This window comes from Balaenoptera acutorostrata, chromosome 9, assembly GCF_949987535.1.
Source record: "Balaenoptera acutorostrata chromosome 9, mBalAcu1.1, whole genome shotgun sequence".
NCBI lineage: Eukaryota > Metazoa > Chordata > Mammalia > Artiodactyla > Balaenopteridae > Balaenoptera > Balaenoptera acutorostrata.
Window position 1 is genome coordinate 104,171,686 of NC_080072.1, and position 20,830 is coordinate 104,192,515.

Here is a 20,830-nt window from a genome sequence, read left to right on the forward strand (position 1 = left end):
GAGCCTGCGCTCTAGAGCCCGCGAGCCACAACGACTGAGCCCGTGTGCCACAACTACTGAAGCCCGCGCGCCTAGAGCCCGTGCTCCGCAACAAGAGAGCCCACGCACTGCAATGAAGAGTAGCCCCTGCTCACCGCAACTACAGAAAGCCTGCGCGCAGCAACAAAGACCCAACACAGCCAAAAATAAAATAAACAAAACGAAACAAAAAAAAAATCAGGTTTACCTGCCAGCAGCACTCAGGGAAGCCACTAGATGGCGCCATCATCCCACGGTAGAGCCCGTGCCGGGGCTCTTTTTCTGCTCCCTGCAGGGAGACAGGCTCCCTCGCCCACCCGCTTCTGGGGCGGTGTTGGCAGGGTGTTGTCCCTCCCTGGGCGCTCACTCTGGAGGTCTCTTCCCCAGCCTCACCACTGATGGCTTCGAGCCTTTTCCTCATTAGAAAACAGTAATAATGTTACCTCCCTCAGAGGATCGCTATGAATCAGGGAGACAAGTCAGTGTCAACGCAAGCCCTGCCCTCAGGGGCTTGTTTAGTTAGGGGATAAGACAGGAACAGGGAGACGTTTAAACAATGCGAGAAAAAACACCAGGGTGGGTGACTCAAGTTGAAAGACTTCGCTATCCACTCGTCCAGCCCTGAAGGGACAGGGCTGGCAGGAGGGCAATCCCAGTGGCAATGGAGGAACAGATGTGACCATCCAGAAGGAAGAATGAACAGGAAGGAAGTGAAAATGGATGTGTACCAAGCCCCTAAATGTGTTAGGCCCAGGGACTGGAAAATGAACAGACATCCTCTGGTGCCGGCGGCTCAGTGTGGCGCTAGGGAGATGCACAGGGCGTGTGGGAGCTCGGGACGGGCCCCAGAAATGAAGGCTGGGGTGTAGGTAGGAGTCCGGGGCCCCGGGCCCTGAGATCTGTCCTTGCACACCTGGGTCCCAGGCCCAGGACCCCTGCCCCGCACCCCATCCCCGCAGCTCTGGGCACTGACTGTCTCTGGAGGCCCAGGACCTGCCCCCTCTCTGGGCCTCGGCACTCACTCGAGGCTAATGCATGAGCATTACGTTAATTAGTTATTCATTTAATTTAACTTCACATTTGGTCTCAATTAAGCTTAAAGTGTTCTTCCTTATAGATGTTACAATAGCACTTGTAATTAAAAAGCAATAACTCTTTGCATGTCTCCTTTAGAGATCCATTGGGAGGCTGGGCTAGTGAGGGGGTGGGGAGAAGCCAAGAAAAGGAAAGCGGCTCTTGGTGAATCTTAGCACTCGGAGGCGGCCACTATGAGTGAAGTCGGGGGAAGTTATCAACACATCATGGGTGTCGGGTGGGCACCCTGAGAACTGGAGAGTGGCACTGGAGCTAATGGGGCAGGTCTCATGGGTGAAGGCGTGGGGTACGGAAAGGATGGAAGAGGGAAGGTAGAAGGAGATAGTCCTTAGAGGCGGAAGAGGGGCCGGATATGCTGGGGTAGGCAGAATAATGCCCCCTCCTCCAGAGGGGTCCACAGCCTAACTCCCAGGACCGGTGAATGCTATCTTACACGGCAAATGAGACTTGGCAGACGTGGTTAAGGACCACGAGATGGGGAGACTGTTTTGGATTGTCAGGGGTGAGCCCAATGTAATCAAAACGGCTCCTTACAAATCAGAGGGGGAGGCAAGAGTGTCAGGTGTCAGATTAGAAGATGCTGGCTTAAAAAAATTTTTTTTTAGTTTTTAAATTTAAAATTTTTGGCTGCCACCGAGTGACGTGCCGGGATCTTAGTTCCCCGACCAGGGACCGAACCTGTGTCCTCAGGTTCAGTGAAAGCAGTGAGTCCTAACCACTGGACTGTCAGAAGGTGCTGGCTTTGAAGATGGATGCAGGGCCAAGGAATATGGGCAGCCTCCAGAGGCTGGAAAAGGCAAGGAAACAGGATTCTCCCCTAGAGCCTCCAAAACCTTGATTTTAGCCTCGTGAAACCCATTTTAGATTTCTGACCTCCAGAACTATAATAAATTGGTATTCTTCTAAACTGCTAAGTTTGTGGTCATTTGTTATAGCAGCAATAGGAAACTATTACATGTTCCCAGTGTAAAATGGGGCCAACATCAATATGAAGACAGCAAGACCAAAGAAATCCGCAAAGATTTAAAAAAAAAAAGTGGAGAGGATGGCCATGGAGCATTTGGATACCATATAAATGCCACATGTGTAACTACCCCGAGTTCCCTGAAGGCAGGACCTGGGCTAAATGTACACCCTTTACAGTATCCAATGTGTGTGAGGAAAACCAGAAAAATGAACTTTCTCATTCTGTCTGTGGTGCTGGGCCCCAGCTTTGATCCTTGCTGTCATTTCTTAGGTCCCAGGAAACTGAGGCAGGAGGGTGTGTGTTGAGTGGGCTGGGAGTGGGGGGACTGGGGAATATTTTTTTTTTTCCTTGAGTAAACAGCAACCAGTGTGGTCTGCTAGAGACAGAGATCGAGAAACAAACACATATTCTTGGCTTGTGGCTCTGATTCTTCCACTGGCACCTCTGAAAACCAAGCCAAGTACCAAACTTTCCGGGCAGATAGTGCTGAAGAGAGAGCTCGCGGCGTATATCCTTGATACTCAGTCCACAAGCCGCTCCCTCGGTATCTCTAAGCAAAGTCTCACAGCACAGAGACACCCCCCCCCCACCCCAAACCAGAGGTGATCAGTGAGGCTGTCCCTGAGGTCCACGTGGCTTCTAACTGTATTGCCCTGGATTCCTGGCCAATTCCTAAGATGCTGGATTTTCCTCGAGACTCAACTGCTTCTCCTTGGTATTCCTTGGTCCCTCCTTTTCCTTTGTTTGCATCTTATGGAGCAACACGATGTAAGGAAGAGAAGAACTGAGACTGCCTGAGTTCAGGTCCTGAGTCCTGTTTAAACCCTGAGTGACCTCAAGCAAACCACTTCACCCCTCTGTGCCTGTCCCCCGTCTGTGAAATGGGGGTATTAAGAGCACTTATTTCACAGGGTTGCTATAAGGATTACATAAGTTAACACTTAAGAAGGCACTTAGAAAAGTGCCTCGTACGTGTTTGCTCAATACAATAAAAATTGTGATCTCAGCAAGTGAAGAACAGAATATTCCGAAGTATTGCGTTGGAAATAGAGATGAAAGATTGAACTCTATGGACTACAGCATCCCTTCCAATCCTGAGTTTTTATGCTCCTGTGAGGAGAATCAGCACTTCTCCAGATTCATTTCCATGCGGTTCCCATTCCCATGTCTGGAAACTTGCTCCTATGTAATAAGAGCCAAATACTTGAAGCTTTATGCCAAGAAGTCATGATAAAATGTTTTTTATTTGTACTATAAATGTTAATTAGGAATTCTTTAATGAAACGTTTACCTTTTTTGGATATGGGTCAGGGGAATGGTGGGTACAAATAGCTAAGAAATAGTATTAGCCAATGTAAAAATAAGGAGTTGTTTGAAAGCCAAAACGGATCCTTAAAACTATCTGAGAAATGAAATGTCAGGATCCCGATGCAAAGTGTGAACCTCACTACTAATAAGCTGGGCAACTTTTTAAACCCCTGCATCTCTCTGCCTGTCTCTCATCTGTGAAATAATTGCAGCAGGTTTCTTTACACATGAATAAAAATCAAAGCAAAACAAAACCCTTCAACTGCAGCAGCAACAGGATAGAGCTGACAGAAAAGTTTATGTCTTAGAGAACAGATCAAGAAACGGCTTACTTCATGTTAGAATAAAAACATTTAAAAATGATTTGGATGCCTTCATCCCAGGAAGGAGTGAGGAAGACAGCCTGGATGCCTCAGAGCCTCATTCTTGGATGGATTTACTCCACCAGGACCGTGCTTCACACCCAGTGGGAGCACAGTCAATGCTGAGTGAGTGCCCACACCTGCTGTGTGCAGCATGCATGAATGGCAGTGCATTCCCTAGCAACTGAACAGCGTACAATAACTCTGATGAATTCTTAGATTAAATATCCGATACCATGCATCAGGAAAGAATGTTAGCTCTACTTCTGTTTTACCAGTGAGAAATAAAAGGAACTTGTCAAAAAAATTACCTAGTGTGTTCTGCCGGCTTGAGACAGCGCCACCTAGTGGATCAGAGAAACGTCTCCGCTGTGAACGTTGTGGCGTCCTGCTGATGTGGTTTTCGTCAGGATGCAAGTTTAAGAGGCTGTGAAATAACCTGTCTTCTTATATGGAAGCCCTGATTCACTCTCCCTCCCCCGCTTCCAGACAGTGGGATCACCACAGTCTCTTTGCCGCGGGATCCCCTCTGGGTAGCACCACCTGCGCTAAGGCCGTTGATCAAAGAAGGATGAATGGGACCCTGAGATGATTTGTTTGCATTTAAGGGATGCCCTCTAAGCCCTGTCCCCAGGAAGGCCGTGAGCACAAGGGGTGTCATATTAGCCATTGATTATCGGGGTCCCCCATGTAGAACTCAGTGAAATTCATTTTGTGCCCTCCCAGACTTCTACTTCTTATCCCAACCCTGTGAGGGTTGTTTTCAGGGTTGGAAATGACTGCTTGGCATATGAAGGTAGAAAGTGACCCATCATTTATGTCACCACTGCTGGTAGTTACAGGATCTACAGAAGGCAGGCTGAGCTAAAATACCCTTTGTACGAAGCATATTTTTGCCCTTAACACACAAGCCTGTCATTTACATCTGTGTAAAAAAAAAAAAGATAGTGTACTACTGGCATATAGCATGTACTCAATCAAAGTTCTTTTTCCAACTTGTTTTCTGGTTCTTAATTTTAAGCCAGAAAGTCCTCCTTCAAATAGCTCTAGGGAGCCAGGATGAGACTTCCAAAATGGAACCAGCCTAGAGCCCCTCTAGTTAATAACAAAATTCACTTGGTCTGGGGGCTTAGGTATAAAGTTATACCTAAGCCTGGGCATATACATTCCTCACCAGCTTTGGAGAAAGAGCTACGAAGATGAAAGAGATGACGGTAACCCCAAATGGACTCTTATGGTAGCCAAATAAGGGAACAAAGGCTGCCGAATCCTGGAAGAAAAAGAATCCAGAGAGACAGCGGCAGGACACACAACTGACGTTTCCATACCCTGCCTCTAATCCCTGAGTAAACCTGAAATATAGAAATGCTGGATTTAGAAGGCTGTGGCCAGGAGTTCGAGGTGAAAGCCAGTCCTTTGGCTGCTGTTGCTTGCTTTCTCGGAGCAGCGGGAAGTGACACCATGGCCTTTGTGAAGCCCGGTGTCAGGATACGCGGAGTGCTCCGGAACCGGCACCTGGATATGTCTCCAGGTCATCACACTGAAATAAACTTTTGAACTTTGATTGTCTTTCTTTCCCAAATGATCTTGACCTTGTAACTAACAATTTTTCATAGTATCAAAAAGGACCAAGTTCTTCCATCTATTGGACAGCAGAAGCCAAAGTGTCCCTTTTCCCAAAATTCATTTACTGAAGTCTTCATTGAAAACCTACTCTAGGCAGATCCCTGTTGCTATTTCCTTTTCAAAAGAGATGGAAAATCTGAGGTACACGTGCTAAGAAGACGGCAATATCCCTCTTAAGCTGGTGAGAATCTCTCCCCAGGGGCAATTTTGCAACCCTGTTTCTGGAAGCCAGGACTCAAGGGATTTGTCTTAGTGATGAAGAGATGATCCTCCGATCTTAAGGCAGGAAGGCTGTCAGAACAAGACTCCAAACAATACCTTTCTACTCATCAGTGACATCAAAGCGAGGGAAAGAACAGGGTCTTGGTTTTCCTGAAGATGGCTCAGGAGGACCGCAGTGGTTTGGCACAGATTGGCTCCAGGATGTGATGGATTAGAACCAAGAAAAGGCTCCCAAGGAAGACGAGAGTGAGGAAAGCCAGCAGGACATAGCGGCCAATGAAAAAGGCATCTACAATCTGGAGAAGGAAACATCAAAAGCGAAATTACTGTCACTTCCACACCCTGGCTGTGCTCATCTGTAATCTCTGATGAATGGGCCCAGAGTCTGTCCATATTTGTAACTTCCAGTAACATCCTGCCCTGAGTCTACCCTGCAAATGGATAAGAAAGAACCTTTTTCTCAACGTGCTGAGCCAGAAATACAAGATAAAGAGAGGCTTAATGAAGTCCAGGGAACAAATGGCTCCATGTAGGAGGTTCACAAACACTCTGAAGACCCTGGACGAGTCCTTTTCTGTTCTGAAATCAGTTCTCTGAGAGTTAATGAGAAGCTTGCTTGCTTGGTCTCTGGAAGGCTCATTTGGTGGCTGTCAACCTTTCCTCATGGAGAATTTTAAACATACATAAAGATACGATAGTATAATAAACCCCACACACCCAGGACCCAAGCCCTCCCATCATCAACCCATTGCCAACTCAGGAGATGTCACTTTCAAAATGAAAAGGTGACTCTAAAACTTTCATCAGAAGAGTTCTGAACCCTAACATTCGTAACCCAGCATTCCAAGGGCTGGAGGAAATAGCCATTTTCCTGAGATACTGAAACACGAAGAGGAGAGATAACTTGCCCCAATTCATACAGTTGGCTGCTTGGCAACCAGTCGTACTTGAGGCCCCGAAGCTGTTGGTCTTTGCTGACAGAAACCTATGATTGGTATTGGCCCTGCTTGTCTACTGTTCACAGCCAGAGCTCTGTTTTCCGCAGATCCAAATGGTGCTGCTGAAGTCTGGGCAGGAAAAAGCAGTTTAATCTACAGACTTAAGAGAGCAGCAGCACAAACCAAGTGACTGGGGACTCCACAACTTCCGGAAGCTTTCAGAACCCAGTACCTGAAGAGAACCCAAAATACCTGAAGGGCGACTGTGGCTGACAGAATAACAGCCCTAACATGTACACATCATCATCTCCAGAAAGTCTGAATATGTTAAATTACATGACAAAGGAGAATTAAGGTTGTAGATGGAATTAAGGTTGCTAATCAGCTGACCTTAAAATAGGGAGATTGGCCTGAACTGTCCAATACAGGTGGCCCTATGTAATCCCAAGGGTCTTTAGAAGTGGTACAGGGATGCAGGAGAGAGGGTCAGAGAGAAAGATGTGAGGATGGAGGCAGAGTCAGAGAGACGTTACTTTGCTGGCTCTGAAGATGGAGCGAGGGGACTGCAAGCCGAGGGTGGCCTCCAGAAGCAGGAAAGGGCACGGAAACATCCTTCCGCAGAACCTCCAGAAAGGAAGACAGCCCTGCCAACCCCTTGATTTTAGCCCAGTGAGGCTGATGTGGGGCTTCTAACCTACGGAACTATATAAGATAGTAAATTTGTGTTGTAAGCCCCTAATTTTGTGGTAATTTGTTACAGCAGCAGTAGGTAACTAATACAGTGGCAATACACAAAGCACCTTTCAAGTCCGAGCTCTGCTGTGATCACTGAGTTACAAAGACACCAAGAAGGAAAGGGCTGCTCCAGAGATTACCCTAACAGCCAACTTACAACAAAGGTCAGCTTGATGAAAGCGCTTTAACATAACTTTGACCTTGGCTCCAGGACTGAACAAGTCTCTTGCGAGCTGCGTGTTTGCTGGTTCGACGCGGTTCACTTTTTAATTAGCCAATTAGCAGGCCTTGGGTGAGGAAGGCCCAGGCCATGTATTATTGATACAGTATTGAGCCAAGCTGCTGCAGGGGCTGGTGCTCAAAACCTGAAAATGAGATCCTGCTGGCCATGCTGACGAACATATTTTGCTCAAAGCTCATTCTGCTCTCCTGGGTCTGAATCTCATATGACAGAGGAAAGAGGGATTGATTTCAAAACAGTGTTTGCTCTGTACCCTTCTTCCAATGTTCACATCTGCAGCAATCCAGAAATACGCAGCCTTCATCGCTCTCCCCATTGTAGACAGGAAAACCAGGGTGGGAGTCTGCGCCCCAGCTCACACACACAGTCCTGACACAGTCAGAGTGGTTTTCAAATGTTGACCAAAAAAAACCTGGCATGTATGAAAATAATTCCTCAGTTTTGTGTGGTAAGTATTATTTCCCTTGGAATTTTCAGAACAAATTTCCTCCCTTTTGCCATGGTCAGTCCTAGATAGAACTGGAAATGTGTGCCGATTTTAGTTCAGGAGTTATGTCATTTTGTGTAGTCTAGTGTCTAGTGTCAAAATAGTCACCTCTGCACTTGCTGCGAAGGCCCTCGATATTCTGTGGAGTCCCCAACAATGAAGGTTTTGAAGACAGACCTCAGCTTGAATCCTTGCTCTGCCTCTTCCTATACATGTATGACCTTGGGCAAGTTACCCTAACCCCTTCCAGCCTCGGTGTCCTTACCTATGAACTGGGGACACTGACAGCACCTGTGTCATACCACTTAGGGTTGTCCTGAGGTTTACATGAGAGCTTGTCAATAACGGGCTTAGCACAGGACCTGGCACACAGTGATGCCTTAAAAAACGTTAGCTGTTATCACCGTGACAGCTTAAAAATTAAAACAGAGGAAAGAAGCTGCTCGAAAAAGTAATGGGACACAGGAAGTCAATACTGTGATCAATATCGTAGGGATCGGGGCTTCCCTGGTGGCGCAGTGGGTGAGAATCTGCCCGCCAATGCAGGGGACATGGGTTCGAGTCCTGGTCTGGGAAGATCCCACATGCCGCAGAGCAACTAGGCCTGTGAGCCACAATTACTGAGCCTGCGCGTCTGGAGCCTGTGCTCCACAACAAGAGAGGCCGCGATAGTGAGAGGCCCTCGCACCGCGATGAAGAGTGGCCCCCACTTGCCGCAACTAGAGAAAGCCCTCGCACAGAAACGAAGACCCAACACAGCCAAAAATAAATAAATAAAATAAATAAAATAAATTAAAAAAAAAAAAAAAGATCAGAGGGATCTGAGACCAGCTCTGTATGGTAAAGCCAGAGCCCCAGTCAGGAATGAACCAGAATGGGTGGGGTCTAGGAGACATGATAAAAATCCACGTAGACAGGTAGGTGCTGGGAGATGTGGTTCTAGAAACGAGGACTAAAGGGGCTTCCCCTAAGGCTGTTAGTGTTAAACGCACCAATCTCTACAACTTCCGCTTTCCAGAAAAGCTCTCTGCCTTCCTCACTGCTCTTCTCTACGGAAAGTACTCCCTCCATGCCACAAGTGGAAAAATGCAAACACACGGAGGTGAAAGCGCATGTCGTCCAGCACCCGAGAGCACTGCCTTGGTGCTGCCTGGGATGCGCGTTTCCAAGCCGAGGCCACCAGGAGTGGGAGCCTCTTACTCAGGGCAGGCTCTTCCCGCCTGTCTGCCCGACTCCGGCCCTCACACCACGAGGTGGCTTCTGGGCTCACTGCTCGTTCCACTTGATGCAAACTGGAGACGAGACCAGATTAGGCAAATAGCTGCCTGGGGGTGTCACAAGGGGGCATCGGAAGAACTGTCTCTTCCTGGGGGAGGGGGGAGGGGGTTAAAACTCCCTCTGAGCTCCCCCCATCCTGGTTTCAACTTTACAATTTTTGTAACACACTTCGGCCCTCCTGGCATCAGGGACCATGTGGGGCAGGATGGAGGTCCAGAGCAAGAGAAAGAAGAGACACAACTCAGGATGCAAAACAAAACCCATGGTTTTACCTTCATCTCGGCCTCAGGGGCGGGGAATTCACTGGCTCGGGGGAACAGCAACAGCACTGCCGTGATGATCAGAGCACCGAGGAACACGAAAATGACGGAGAACCTGGCAGTGAAAGACAGAGGGTTAAAAGCGCTGTTCAGTCTCCCTTCTAATCAGCTAGGCCGGGACTGGCTCTTCCCTGGGCGGATATCCTGTTTCAGTCCATTAACAGGGCCCAGTGTGCTGCCCACACCGCCCAGGGAATTTAGAAATGTTTTCCCCTTCATCCCCAAACCCTCCTTCCCAGACAGGTACCAGCGGGATGCGTTCCTGTTTATTCCTGGGAACTCCAAATTCCGAAGAATGGGAATTGGTAGTTTTTACCTTTGCCTCTGTGCGGTCATGATCGGGAAAAAGCGAAGCAGCCCCGCCCCCCAGTGCTGTGTTTTAAACCAGGAAACTTGAGTAAATGATGTAACTTGCTGATTTGTACCTACACTGTCTGGCCAGGGAGTGTGACTCTATGGTGACCTTAGAGTCAGTTTATGGCCTGATTCTTTCTTAAGTCAACGCCAGCCCAAGTCACCTACGACTCTTCAGTGTCCCAGGACCCAGGTCTGGAGCCTCAGGGGCTGGACCCAGTGCCTGCCGTAAATCTCAACAACTAAGAAACACGCACACATACAACCCCAAGAAACTCAACAGGCACCGAAAGCAGATTCCCTTTTCATCCCCTGTGTCCCCATCTCCTCAACACTGAGAGCTGACAAACACCACTCCCCTTCTCCTCCCACCTCTGCTTCCGAGAATAAATAACACAGTTAGTGCTTATGATGAAGTGAAAATGCAACTCATTCAAACTGCCAGTAGTTACAACAATGAGCTTCTGAATTCTAAACGTTTCACGAGCGTCAGCGACGGCACTTCCAATCGCTTTTACCTGGGACTCCTGGCTGGAGAGAAGGCCTTACCTAGCTATACCTGAGGCTCTGGACAGCAGCAGACACAGCAGCAGCACTGACACCCAGAGCAGGGCGAGGATGAACACGCCGGCCCCCACGCCCAGCACGGTGCCAGCCATGCAGGGGAGGCATCGGAGAGCTGCAGGCCTGGACCCCCCGGCCCGATGAGCCGTCCGTCCCCGGTGCTGTGGGTACCGCCAGGCTTCCGTGCGCTCCTGGGTTTCCTGGTGGGCGGTCAGACAAACACAGAAAGTCCCAATTCATTCTGGGGAATTTTTGATGATTGCTGTGGTAGGAGGATTCGTCAGTACAGGTGTTTGGGAATGTCGAGTCCCTTAATAGGAATTAAAAATTTAGAACCTAAACCTTTCTTTTTTGGTGAGGACTGAGAAGCTGCTTTCTGCTCCATGTGGGTCACTTCAAATTCGGAATCTGAGTTTATCTTCCCACTACCTACGAGCTGGATTCTCCCTTGATACAAAACCCTAACCGAGGGCTGTAAAAGGTACCAGGACCTGAGAGCTCCAGGGCCCACGAGAAGTCGAAGCTCTCGGGTTAAGTCTGTGGTGGGAGCTGTGACTCCGCAGGCAATCACAAGACAGAAACTCCTAATCCTTGGAGAAGAAGAAGAGCCATCCCTGCTTCTGAACGTTCACTTGTGCTAAGTACCTTACAAATATAGCGCATTCAATCACGGCAATAAGCTTCTGAGGTAGGTATTATGTCCATGTCGCAGAAGACGTAACTGCGGTATAAGGTGACGGGATAGTATTAACAAGCCCGGTGGCTCACAGCAACAGACAGCTATACGTTCACAGTCCTGGGGGCCAGAATTCTGAAATTAATGTGTCAGCCAGGTCACACTTTTTTCCAAAGGCTCTAAGAGAGAATTCTTCCTGCCTCTTCCAGCTCCTGGTGGCCCCAGGTGTTCCTTGGCTTGTGGCTGCATCATTGCAATCTTTGCCTCCGTCTTCACATGGCCTCCCCTGTGTCTCTGTCTTCTTCCTGTCCCATCTCTCTTCTGGGGACACTTGTCATTGGATTTAGTTCCACCCAAATGATCCATCATGATCTCATCTCAAGATCCTTAACTTAATTGCATCTGCAAAGACCCATTTTCCAAATAAACCTGTCACATTCACAGGTTCCAGGGGTTAAGATGTGGACATATCTTTCTTGGGGCCACCATTCAACCCACTCCAGGGTAACATCATATAGTACCTCCCCTGATTTTCCCTTTAGTATCAGAGGCAAGCCTTAAGCACACAATTTCTTCCTCAGGCTGATGGTTTTCTTTACCCTAATGGCTTAAATACCACAAAAATGATTACCTATGGGAATTTCTGTTATAAAGATATTGGAAAGTAAGTCCTAAGCATGAACTGCTAATCAACAAAACCCCACGTATAGTCACTCAACATTTATTTATTTATTTGTTTGTTTATTTATTTATTTATTTATTTTATTTATTTTTTGGGCCACATGGAGAGGCATGTGGGATCTCAGTTCCCCAACCAGGGATCGAACCCACGCCCCCTGCATTGGAAGTGCGGGGTGTTAACCACTGGACTGCCAGGGAAGTCCCAGTCAACATTTATTTTGCACCTACCTTGTAGAGCATTGCTACAAGCTGGGGATCACAAGGTAAATAAGACATTTCTTCTGACAGAAGCTTAAGACCTATTGGAGAACACTGCTATGCAGACAACTTCCCATTGTGATCAGTAGGAAAAACAAAGTGCGATGGGAATTGAGACTTGAGAAGGGCTTTACAAAGGAGGTGACTTTGCATGGGCCCATTTGGGAGAGAACCATGGCCAGAGGACAGAGTAAGGGAGAGGTGGGCAGAGAGGCCTGGCAGCAGATGGGCGTGGCCCCCTTGCCCATTCCCCCCTCATTAGAGCACAGGGGTGCCGGGTGTCCTCAGTAACTCAATATGCCAAGGGTTTTCCCACCTCTGGGTCCTTGTGCCTGCTGTTTCCACTGCCTGGAATGAACCCCTGACCCCAAAGAAGCCGTCTACCATTTGCAGGGCTGGCTTCTCCTCATCCTTCTGACCCAGCTTTAAACGCAGCCTCCTCAGAGAGGTCTTCCCTGACTGTCCCAGCTAAAGAAACCCACGTTCACTCTAGTTCCTTCAGAGCGCACTTCACAAACTGTAGTTCACATTCTGATTTATTGTTCACAGGTTTACTTTCTGTCTCTCCAGCTAGAATAGTAAACTCCAGGAGGGCAGAGACTTTCTATCTTGCTCACTACAGTCTCGCCGGTTCTTTTCTACAGAGGTTATATGTAATAGATATTTGTTGGATGAATACATGAAGCAGTGCTAACAAGCCCACAAAAGTCCAGTGAAGGAGTGATAGGATCGTATCTAATTTTAGAGAAAGATGACTCTGGCTTCTGGTCAATATGCTGGACAGAGCTGACACGGGAATTACCCCACACAACAGCAAACACATAGAAAGGCTTAATAAAACAGAACGAAAAGAATTTAATACACAGCGCAGCTTGAAAGCAATAAAGGGAAATCCTTAAGTGCTATAAACAAAAATGTAACTCAAAGCCTGGATAGTAAGCAGGAGCTGAGCCCAAAGACCTGCAGGGGTCCTGGAACCAGGTGCAAACCTTAGGAGTGGTCCTCTCCTCGACAGGTGAGGTCTCAGACCCATGATACAGAGAACTAGAACTGAGAACAAGGTATAAAAATGGGCTCTGTAAGAGCTCAGCTGTCTTTGAAACAAGGACTAAAAAATTTGATGCTGACGTGGTTGGAAGAAAGCGGGCCAAGAACCTGAGCCCATGGGTGAAAAAAGAACAACCCAAGAGAAATCTGCATCCCAATCCTTCATCACATGCAGGAGAGGGGTTCGGATCACACTACCACTGAGGTGTGGGAATCCTAAGTAGTAAGAGTAACATGAAAGCCACACTAACAGTGAGAAGCCCATAGGATCCCAGCAGAGACAAATGGAAACCTCTCTGGAGGGAGGTCAGCATGCAAGGTTCCCACTGGAGTGAGTGTAAAATAGAGGTTTTCAGACATACAAAGACTGGAATGGAGTTCACCTCTCACAGATATACTTCACCAAGAAGGAAAATGAACTAAGAAAGAAGGTGTGAGATGTAAGGAGGAATGGTGAGAAAAATATTAGTAAATACTGACAGTAAAGACTTCTTTAATGATAAGGACTAATTTCTTGATGAGTTAAAAACAAGGAAGAACTAAAATATTTGTCGACAAGTGGAAGGTGAGAAAGGACAGCTCAAAGTTAAATCATTCCATAGTTATTATTTTGCTCTGAAGAGGTGAGAATTAATGATTTTACCTATAGGCTTTGTTAAGCTAAATATGCATGTTAAAAAAACACATAGGTAAACACAAGATAACATAAATAGGATGAATAACTTCCATACTAGTAGAGTGAGAAAAATAAAGGAAGAAAGCAGAAGGCAGGAATGGAAAGAAGCAAAGGAAAATACAAAATAAGACTGTAAAACTAAGCCCAAATATAACAGTAATCATAGTAAATGTAAGCAGATTACACTTGACTATTAAAAGAGATTCTTATATTAGATTTTTTTTTTCGAACAGCTCTTTATAAAAGCTGCGCAGAAAGCATAATGAGAGAGAGGCTGAAAATAAAGAGAGTGAAAAAGACATACAAAGCAAATACTACCAAAACAAAAAGAGGGGAAAAGGGGAATTGTTCAATGGATACAGAGTTTCAGTTGTGCAGGATGAAAAAGTTCTAGAGATCTGTTACACAATGATGTGAATATACTTAACACTGCTGAACACTCAAAAATGGTTAAGGTAGTAAAATTTATATATGTGTTTTTTACCACAATTACCAAAAAAAAGAAAAAAACAAGCAAAACAAAACAAAATACAGTCTGGTAAAGCAATATCAGTATCAAGCAAAACAGAGTGTAAAGCTTTGAAAAATATTAATAACGACAGTCACAAAAGGAATAATTTAACAAAAAAATACAACTCAAAACACATGAACCTAAAGCGTCAAAACATATAAAGCCAAAACTGAATCACCGCAATAAACGGAAAAGCCCACAAATTTCGTGCAAGATTTTAATATACCTCTTTCAGAAACTGATAGATCAAGCAGCTAAGAATAAACACTTGACAAAGAGGATATACAAATGGCCAACAAATATGTGAAAAGGTGCCCAACTTCATTAGTCCTCAGGAAATTGCAAATGAAAACCAAAATGCAGTACCTCTAGACACCTACCAGAATGGCTAAAATGAAAATGACAGATAACACCAAGTGTTGACAAAGATGTGGAGTAACTGGAACCCTCATATCCTGCTGGTGAGAGTCTTAAGTTGTTACTACCGCTTTGGAGACTCTTTGGTAATATCTAATAAAGCTGAATATACGTGAACCCTAGACCCAGCTCTTCTCTTCCTGGGTGTGTCCCCAACAGACACATACACATAAGTTCACTAAAAGACATTTACAAAAGTTCACCGCAGCCCTATTTGAAATAGTTAAAAACTGAAACAACCTAAATATCCATCAGTCAAATAGTTAAAGTGTGGTATTATACATACAATCTCTTCATTCATACAATGGAATAGTAGAAAGCAGCAAAAATGAACAAACTACAACTATACCCAGCAATGTGGGTGAGTTTTGCAAATACTGAGTGTAAAAAGCTAAAGGCAAAAGAGTTCATACTGTATAATTCCACACATATAATGTTTAAAAACAGGTCAAACTAATTTTGGGGTTAGAAGTCAGGAGTGTGGTTACCTTGTAGAAAGTAGTGACTGGAGGGGGCCTGAAGGGGGTTCTGGGGTGCTTATGAAATTTTGTTTCTTCATCTGGGTGTTGGTTACATGGCTTTGTTAATTCTGTTAAATTGTATCTAGCTGTACACTTCTGATTTGCGTATGTTTTGGTATGTGTGTTATACCTTTTTTTTTTTTTTCCAAAAAAGTTTACTTCAAAGAAAGTCTGAAGAGACATACCAGACAAATGCAATATATGGGCCTTGTTTGGGTCCTGATTCAAACAAACCAACTATACAAAACCTTTTATGAGATGACTGGGGAAATCTGAACAGTATCTGGATACTTGATGATATTAAGGAATTGCTGTTTATTTTTTAAATGAAAAATATTGTTTTTTTAAAAATGTGGGGACTTCCCTGGTGGCGCAGTGGTTGGGAATCCGCCTGCCAATGCAGGGGACACGGGTTCGAGCCCTGGTCTGGGAAAATCCCACGTGCCATGGCGCAACTAAGCCCATGCACCATAACTACTGAGCTTGCGCTCTAGAGCTTGTGAGCCACAACTATTGAGCCTGTGTGCTGCAACTGCTGAGGCCCGCCTGCTGCAACTACTGAAGCCAGTGCACCTAGAGCTCGTGCTCTGCAACAAGAGAGGCCACCGCAATGAGAAGTCCATGCACCGCAACGAAGAGTAGCCTCTGCTCGCTGCAACTGGAGAAAGCCCACACGCAGCAACGAAGACCCAACGCAGCCAAATATAAATAAATAAATAAATTAAAAAAAAATGTGATGGTGTTGTGGTTATACTGCTACAAGATTATTTCTGATATACAGGTACACACACACACACACCAGAGATAAGAGAAAACGATGTCTGGGAACTTTGTAATTATTCAGGGGAGAGGAGAAGACGGGGGCTAATATGAAACAAGGCTGGTCATGAGTTAACTGTTGAAGCTGGGTGGTGAATATATGAATGTTTGCTATACTATTTTCTGCACTTCTGAATATATTTGAAACTTTTGCAATAAAAAGATGTGTGTATGAATAAGTATACATGTATAAGTAGGAATAAATCCAACAAAAGATGTGAAGATTTTTATAGCAAAAATTATAAAACTTTATTTGAAGATACATATTTTTAAAAGGCCTGAATAGAGAAATAACTCATGTTCCTGAATGGATGGGATGGTTTAATATTGAAATATCTCAATTTTCCTTAATCTATCAGTTCAATGCAATTCTAACCAAAATCTCAAAGTAATTTTTTGTGGAACTTGAAAACTGATCCTAAATTCATATGGAAAAGCAAAAGCCCAAGAATAGCGAAAACAATTTTGAGAACAGGATGGAAACTTGCCTTTCGTGTTACCAACTGCCGCAAGACACATTATAAAACCAAGGTAATTAAAACAGTGTGATAGTGGCATAAAGACACGTGAGCCAGTGGAATAAAACAGAGAACCCAGAAGCAGATCCATGCATTTATGAGAACTTTGCACAAGACAGAGTTGGCTTTATAGTCAGTGGGTAGAGGATTTCATAGATAGTGTTGGGACAAGTGATTATCCAATCAGAAAAGAATAAAACCAGATCTCTACTTTATATCATACGCAGAAGCCAATTTTAAATGGAAAGTAATTCATAATAAAACAGCATATGTTTAAATATACAAATGTTCAGGCTGACTACACTAGAATACATAAGGAAGTAACGCACTCAGATGCTCGCACCTAAACTTAGAATCACCATGAACGCAAAAGCTACAAATGCTGGCTGATGCAGGTGTGTTATACGGCAACTCAAATACCACGAGCTGGGCTGCCTTCAGGTACGGGGTTTTCTAGAGTGATGAACAACTCTTGTTAAAAAGTTCCAAACCACAAATAAGTATACTTTCCCCTTGATTTACATTAGAGTTGCATTCCTGGAAATTTTACTATATTAAACTGTGCCAAAAAATACATTATGCTTATACAAAAAAGGGAGTTAGGTTCTAGGCTCATATTATAAATGAGTATCCTGTGAGACACTCAAAAGTTGTGCAGGAGGAAGGACGATTCTTTACTATGAGGGGCTGTCCAGTGTATTGCAGGACTTCTAGCGTCCCCAGACTTGCTTTGTAAACCCTGGTAGTGTCTCCAAAATCACAATAATAACCAGAGGTGCCCTCACGAATTCCAAAATGACCAAAGGGGCATTACCATCCCCTTAAAGAACCACGGTCCTAGATAAACTCTGGCATAAAGAGACATGTAGAACGGTGTTCATAACAGCAAAACATCTGAAAAAATCTAAATGTCCATCAGTAAGGGAATGGGTATTATATACTCAGAATGAACACTTAAAATGAATGAATTTGAGCGGGCCTTATTGATATGAATGTATCTCAAAAACAATATTGAGTCTAAAAGCAAGTTGCAAAATGAAGCCCACAGTACTATGCTACTTGTATCTTTAAAATTTAAAAAATACCGAAATAGTAATATACATATAGTTTATGAGCTACACATATACAGTAAACATAAAAACATGGGCATAAATGATGGAAAGCAATTTCAGAAGAGTGTTTGTCTCTGGGGAGCGAGGAAGGAAAGAGAATGAGCCCTGCTTAGAATCTGCAGGAATTAGGAGGTACTGACCCCAGTGCAGAAGCCAGCACTGGAGGGCTGCCTGCTGGGGGCCCGAGTGGTGTGGTTAACGGACGACAGTTGCTACGCACTTTCAAATCACAGAAGCACGCAGGAAAAAGGGTGGAAGGGTGTAATCCGGATACACTGATCCCCCTTTTCTGTCGGTGCGTTAACAGATGATGCCACATCGATGGCATTTTGGTAGCGTGACAATTGATTTTTCCCAGACTTTCATTTTATTTCATTATAAAGGTAGAGGCATTATCCTAATATTTTAAAATTGAAACCATATTGAAGTGTTTAAAGTAGAAAAAAAGTGTGAAAGTTACCCCCCGCCCAATTATCTTTGAAGGTTTGGAACAGCTATAAAGGAAAATGAAGAAGAATCCTCCAGAAGGGCAGTTCACTCCTGTAACCCACTGTTTTCTTTTTTCTTTCTTAAAGATTTATTTTTTATTGAGGTAACACTGGTTTATAACATTATATGTTTCATGTGTACAACATTATATTTGCACTTCTATATGCCCTACTGTGTGCTCACCACCAAAAATTTAGTTTCCATCTGTCACCCTACATTTGATCCCCTTTACCCATTTTGCACCCTCCCCGCCTCCCCCTCTGATAATCACTACTCTGTTCTCTGGATCTATGTCTTCTTTTTGTTTGGTTTGGTTTGTTCATTTTTGTTTGTCTATTCCACGTATGAGTGAAATCATACGATATTTGTCTTTCTCCATCTGATTTAAGCACTGGTAGGGACTTTGAGGATACAAAAGAAATACGATGTCACTCTTGCCTTAATAGCCTGTGGTTTGTTGACATCAACAGCACATGAAACAATTAGGAAACACTAAACAAAGATATGACAATGTGCCAAACTTAACTTATAGTTAATTTCCCCCAAAGATAATAATACTACTACATATCTGCAGGAGCACTGTCATCTTCAGAGCACTTCTTCACTTGTATTGTTTGGGGGAAATATTGCTTTGGCTGGAGTTACTGTGGGTCTTCATGGTACAGCTAGAACTAATGCTGGGCCCTGGCATATGGGTAGGAATGGGAAAGGTGAAACAGAAATGGAAGGGGATCCACGGAAAGAAAATAGTTTGAACAAAGAGGGTGAGACAAGATTGGCCACTGAGTATCTGGGGAATAATGTGGAGACTGGCCTCAGCCAGAGCAGAGGCAAATAATGGACAATAACGTTGCGTAGACCAACTGTTCAGGACCAGTTCTGAGCCTTTAATATTTTGGGGGAAAGTGTTTAAAAGCTTGAGATTTGGAGTTAACCTTCTTATACTCCTAGTGATCAAACTGACTTTAGTTAAATTACAAATTAAGAATAGGGCATGGGGGCTTCCCTGGTGGCGCAGTGGTTGAGAATCTGCCTGCCAATGCTAGGGCACACGGGTTCGAGCCCTGGTCTGGGAAGATCCCACATGCCGCGGAGCAACTGGGCCCGTGAGCCACAACTACTGAGCCTGCGCGTCTGGAGCCCGTGCTCCGCAACAAGAGAGGCCGCGATAGTGAGAGGCCCGCGCACCGCGATGAAGAGTGGCCCCCGCTTGCCACAACTGGAGAAAGTCCTTGCACAGAAATGAAGACCCAACACAGCCATAAAAATAAATAAAAAATAAATAATAAATTGCCATATCTTTAAAAAAAAAAAAAAAGAATAGGGCATGACTGAGGAAGCACTGCAAACTTCTTACATCTTCCTGAATGGAGATAACGTTTTAGGTTTTCTCTCTCATAAGAAGGAGCCCTCCCCAAAACCCAACTCTGTCCTCCCTTAACTGGGAGAAGGTATTAGTCTAAATTCCCCCGCCCTGTCGCAGATTCAAACTGGCGACAGGAAAACAGTGCCCTCAGGTCTCATCTTCAGAATTTTCGCCCGCTACCTACCAGTAGTTGGGAGAGAGATTAAGGTTTCGGTCACAAGGTATTTCGAACCGGGCACTGACATGTCACTTTCTTAAGAGCATGAGAAATAAAGCATTCCTGCCTTTTCCGCCCCCAATTCAGCAATTATTGGCCGCCAGGCCTTGGCTCCAGATCGGCGGTGAGGGTAGCCTGAGAGGTCCCTGCACCGCCATCCGCCCACGCCTTCCTCTAGCCTCCTCAGCCCCATCCCCTGCCATTCTCTCCCCTCCGCGGCCACCCCCACTCATCTCACCTCCCCGCCCCCCCCCAACCTGGCTCCCATCTCCCGGGTCCCCTACTCACACCTCTCAGTCCGGCCTGTTTCAGCCCACAAGGGATTTGGTCTACTCAGGGCGAATCACAAATGGGTTTTCATCCAAGCAATTCCGGATTCGCTAATCAGCGCCGCTCTTTCAACGCCCAAATTCCCCCTCATTTGCTTACAACCGCCGCGGCTCCAGGCAACGCGGAGCGTGGTGGGTGGGCACGTCGCCCTCCGTTACGCCCTCCGATTGGTCGGTGCCTGTTGGTCCTGGGACCGGCCTCATGTTCTATTGGATAGAGGCAGTCCTGGCTCCCCACGCTCGGCCCACCCCGTTGTCAATCACACCTTCCCTTAGGTAACCCACGGGAACATTGGTCAGTCTAGCCTGAGGGCGGGTTGTTGGGCGGAAGAGCTGCTCTCCCGGCCTTCCTCGCTGTTACCATGGAGACAGCAGCGCAGGGCTGTGAGGCGAAGAGTCCAGGCCACCTCTTCCTCCATTCTAGACCTTAGTGCCTATTCCGGAGTCTAATGGTCATCACAGTTCCCGACCTACTGGCTCCGGCGGACCGCGGGATTTGGGGGCAAGTCAAATTAGGCCTCAGAGAGGGTGTCAGGCCCAGTCATTAAGGGTCCCTAACAAGCCTCCTGGAGAGAACCGAGTCCGAAGCACCTTGTAATAACATCACGTTTTCATTCGTCCTTACCTCGCTTTTTTGTATTTGGCATTATTCTTCCGTTAGCCTTACGACGTACACTG

General features: G+C 45.6%; 1 protein-coding gene across 2 annotated transcripts in view; it reads right to left on the reverse strand.

The window, feature by feature from the left end:
- TMEM218 (transmembrane protein 218) overlaps positions 1 to 20,239 on the reverse strand; it is a 29,084-nt gene extending 8,845 nt beyond the window's left edge. Inside the window, exons 1-4 of one of the 2 annotated variants that reach the window (XM_007183414.2) lie at positions 20,112 to 20,239; positions 10,501 to 10,715; positions 9,550 to 9,652; positions 3,306 to 5,894 (exon numbers count right to left, since the gene is read on the reverse strand). In XM_007183414.2, coding sequence (XP_007183476.1) covers positions 5,760 to 5,894; positions 9,550 to 9,652; positions 10,501 to 10,610 — 348 coding nt within the window. In that variant the 5' untranslated portion in view covers positions 10,611 to 10,715; positions 20,112 to 20,239 and the 3' untranslated portion in view covers positions 3,306 to 5,759. Of the gene's footprint in view, positions 1 to 3,305; positions 5,895 to 9,549; positions 9,653 to 10,500; positions 10,716 to 20,111 lie in introns of those variants that run through there. The other variant, XM_057552419.1, reaches the window with a different exon arrangement.
- Positions 20,240 to 20,830: the final 591 nt, after the last annotated feature.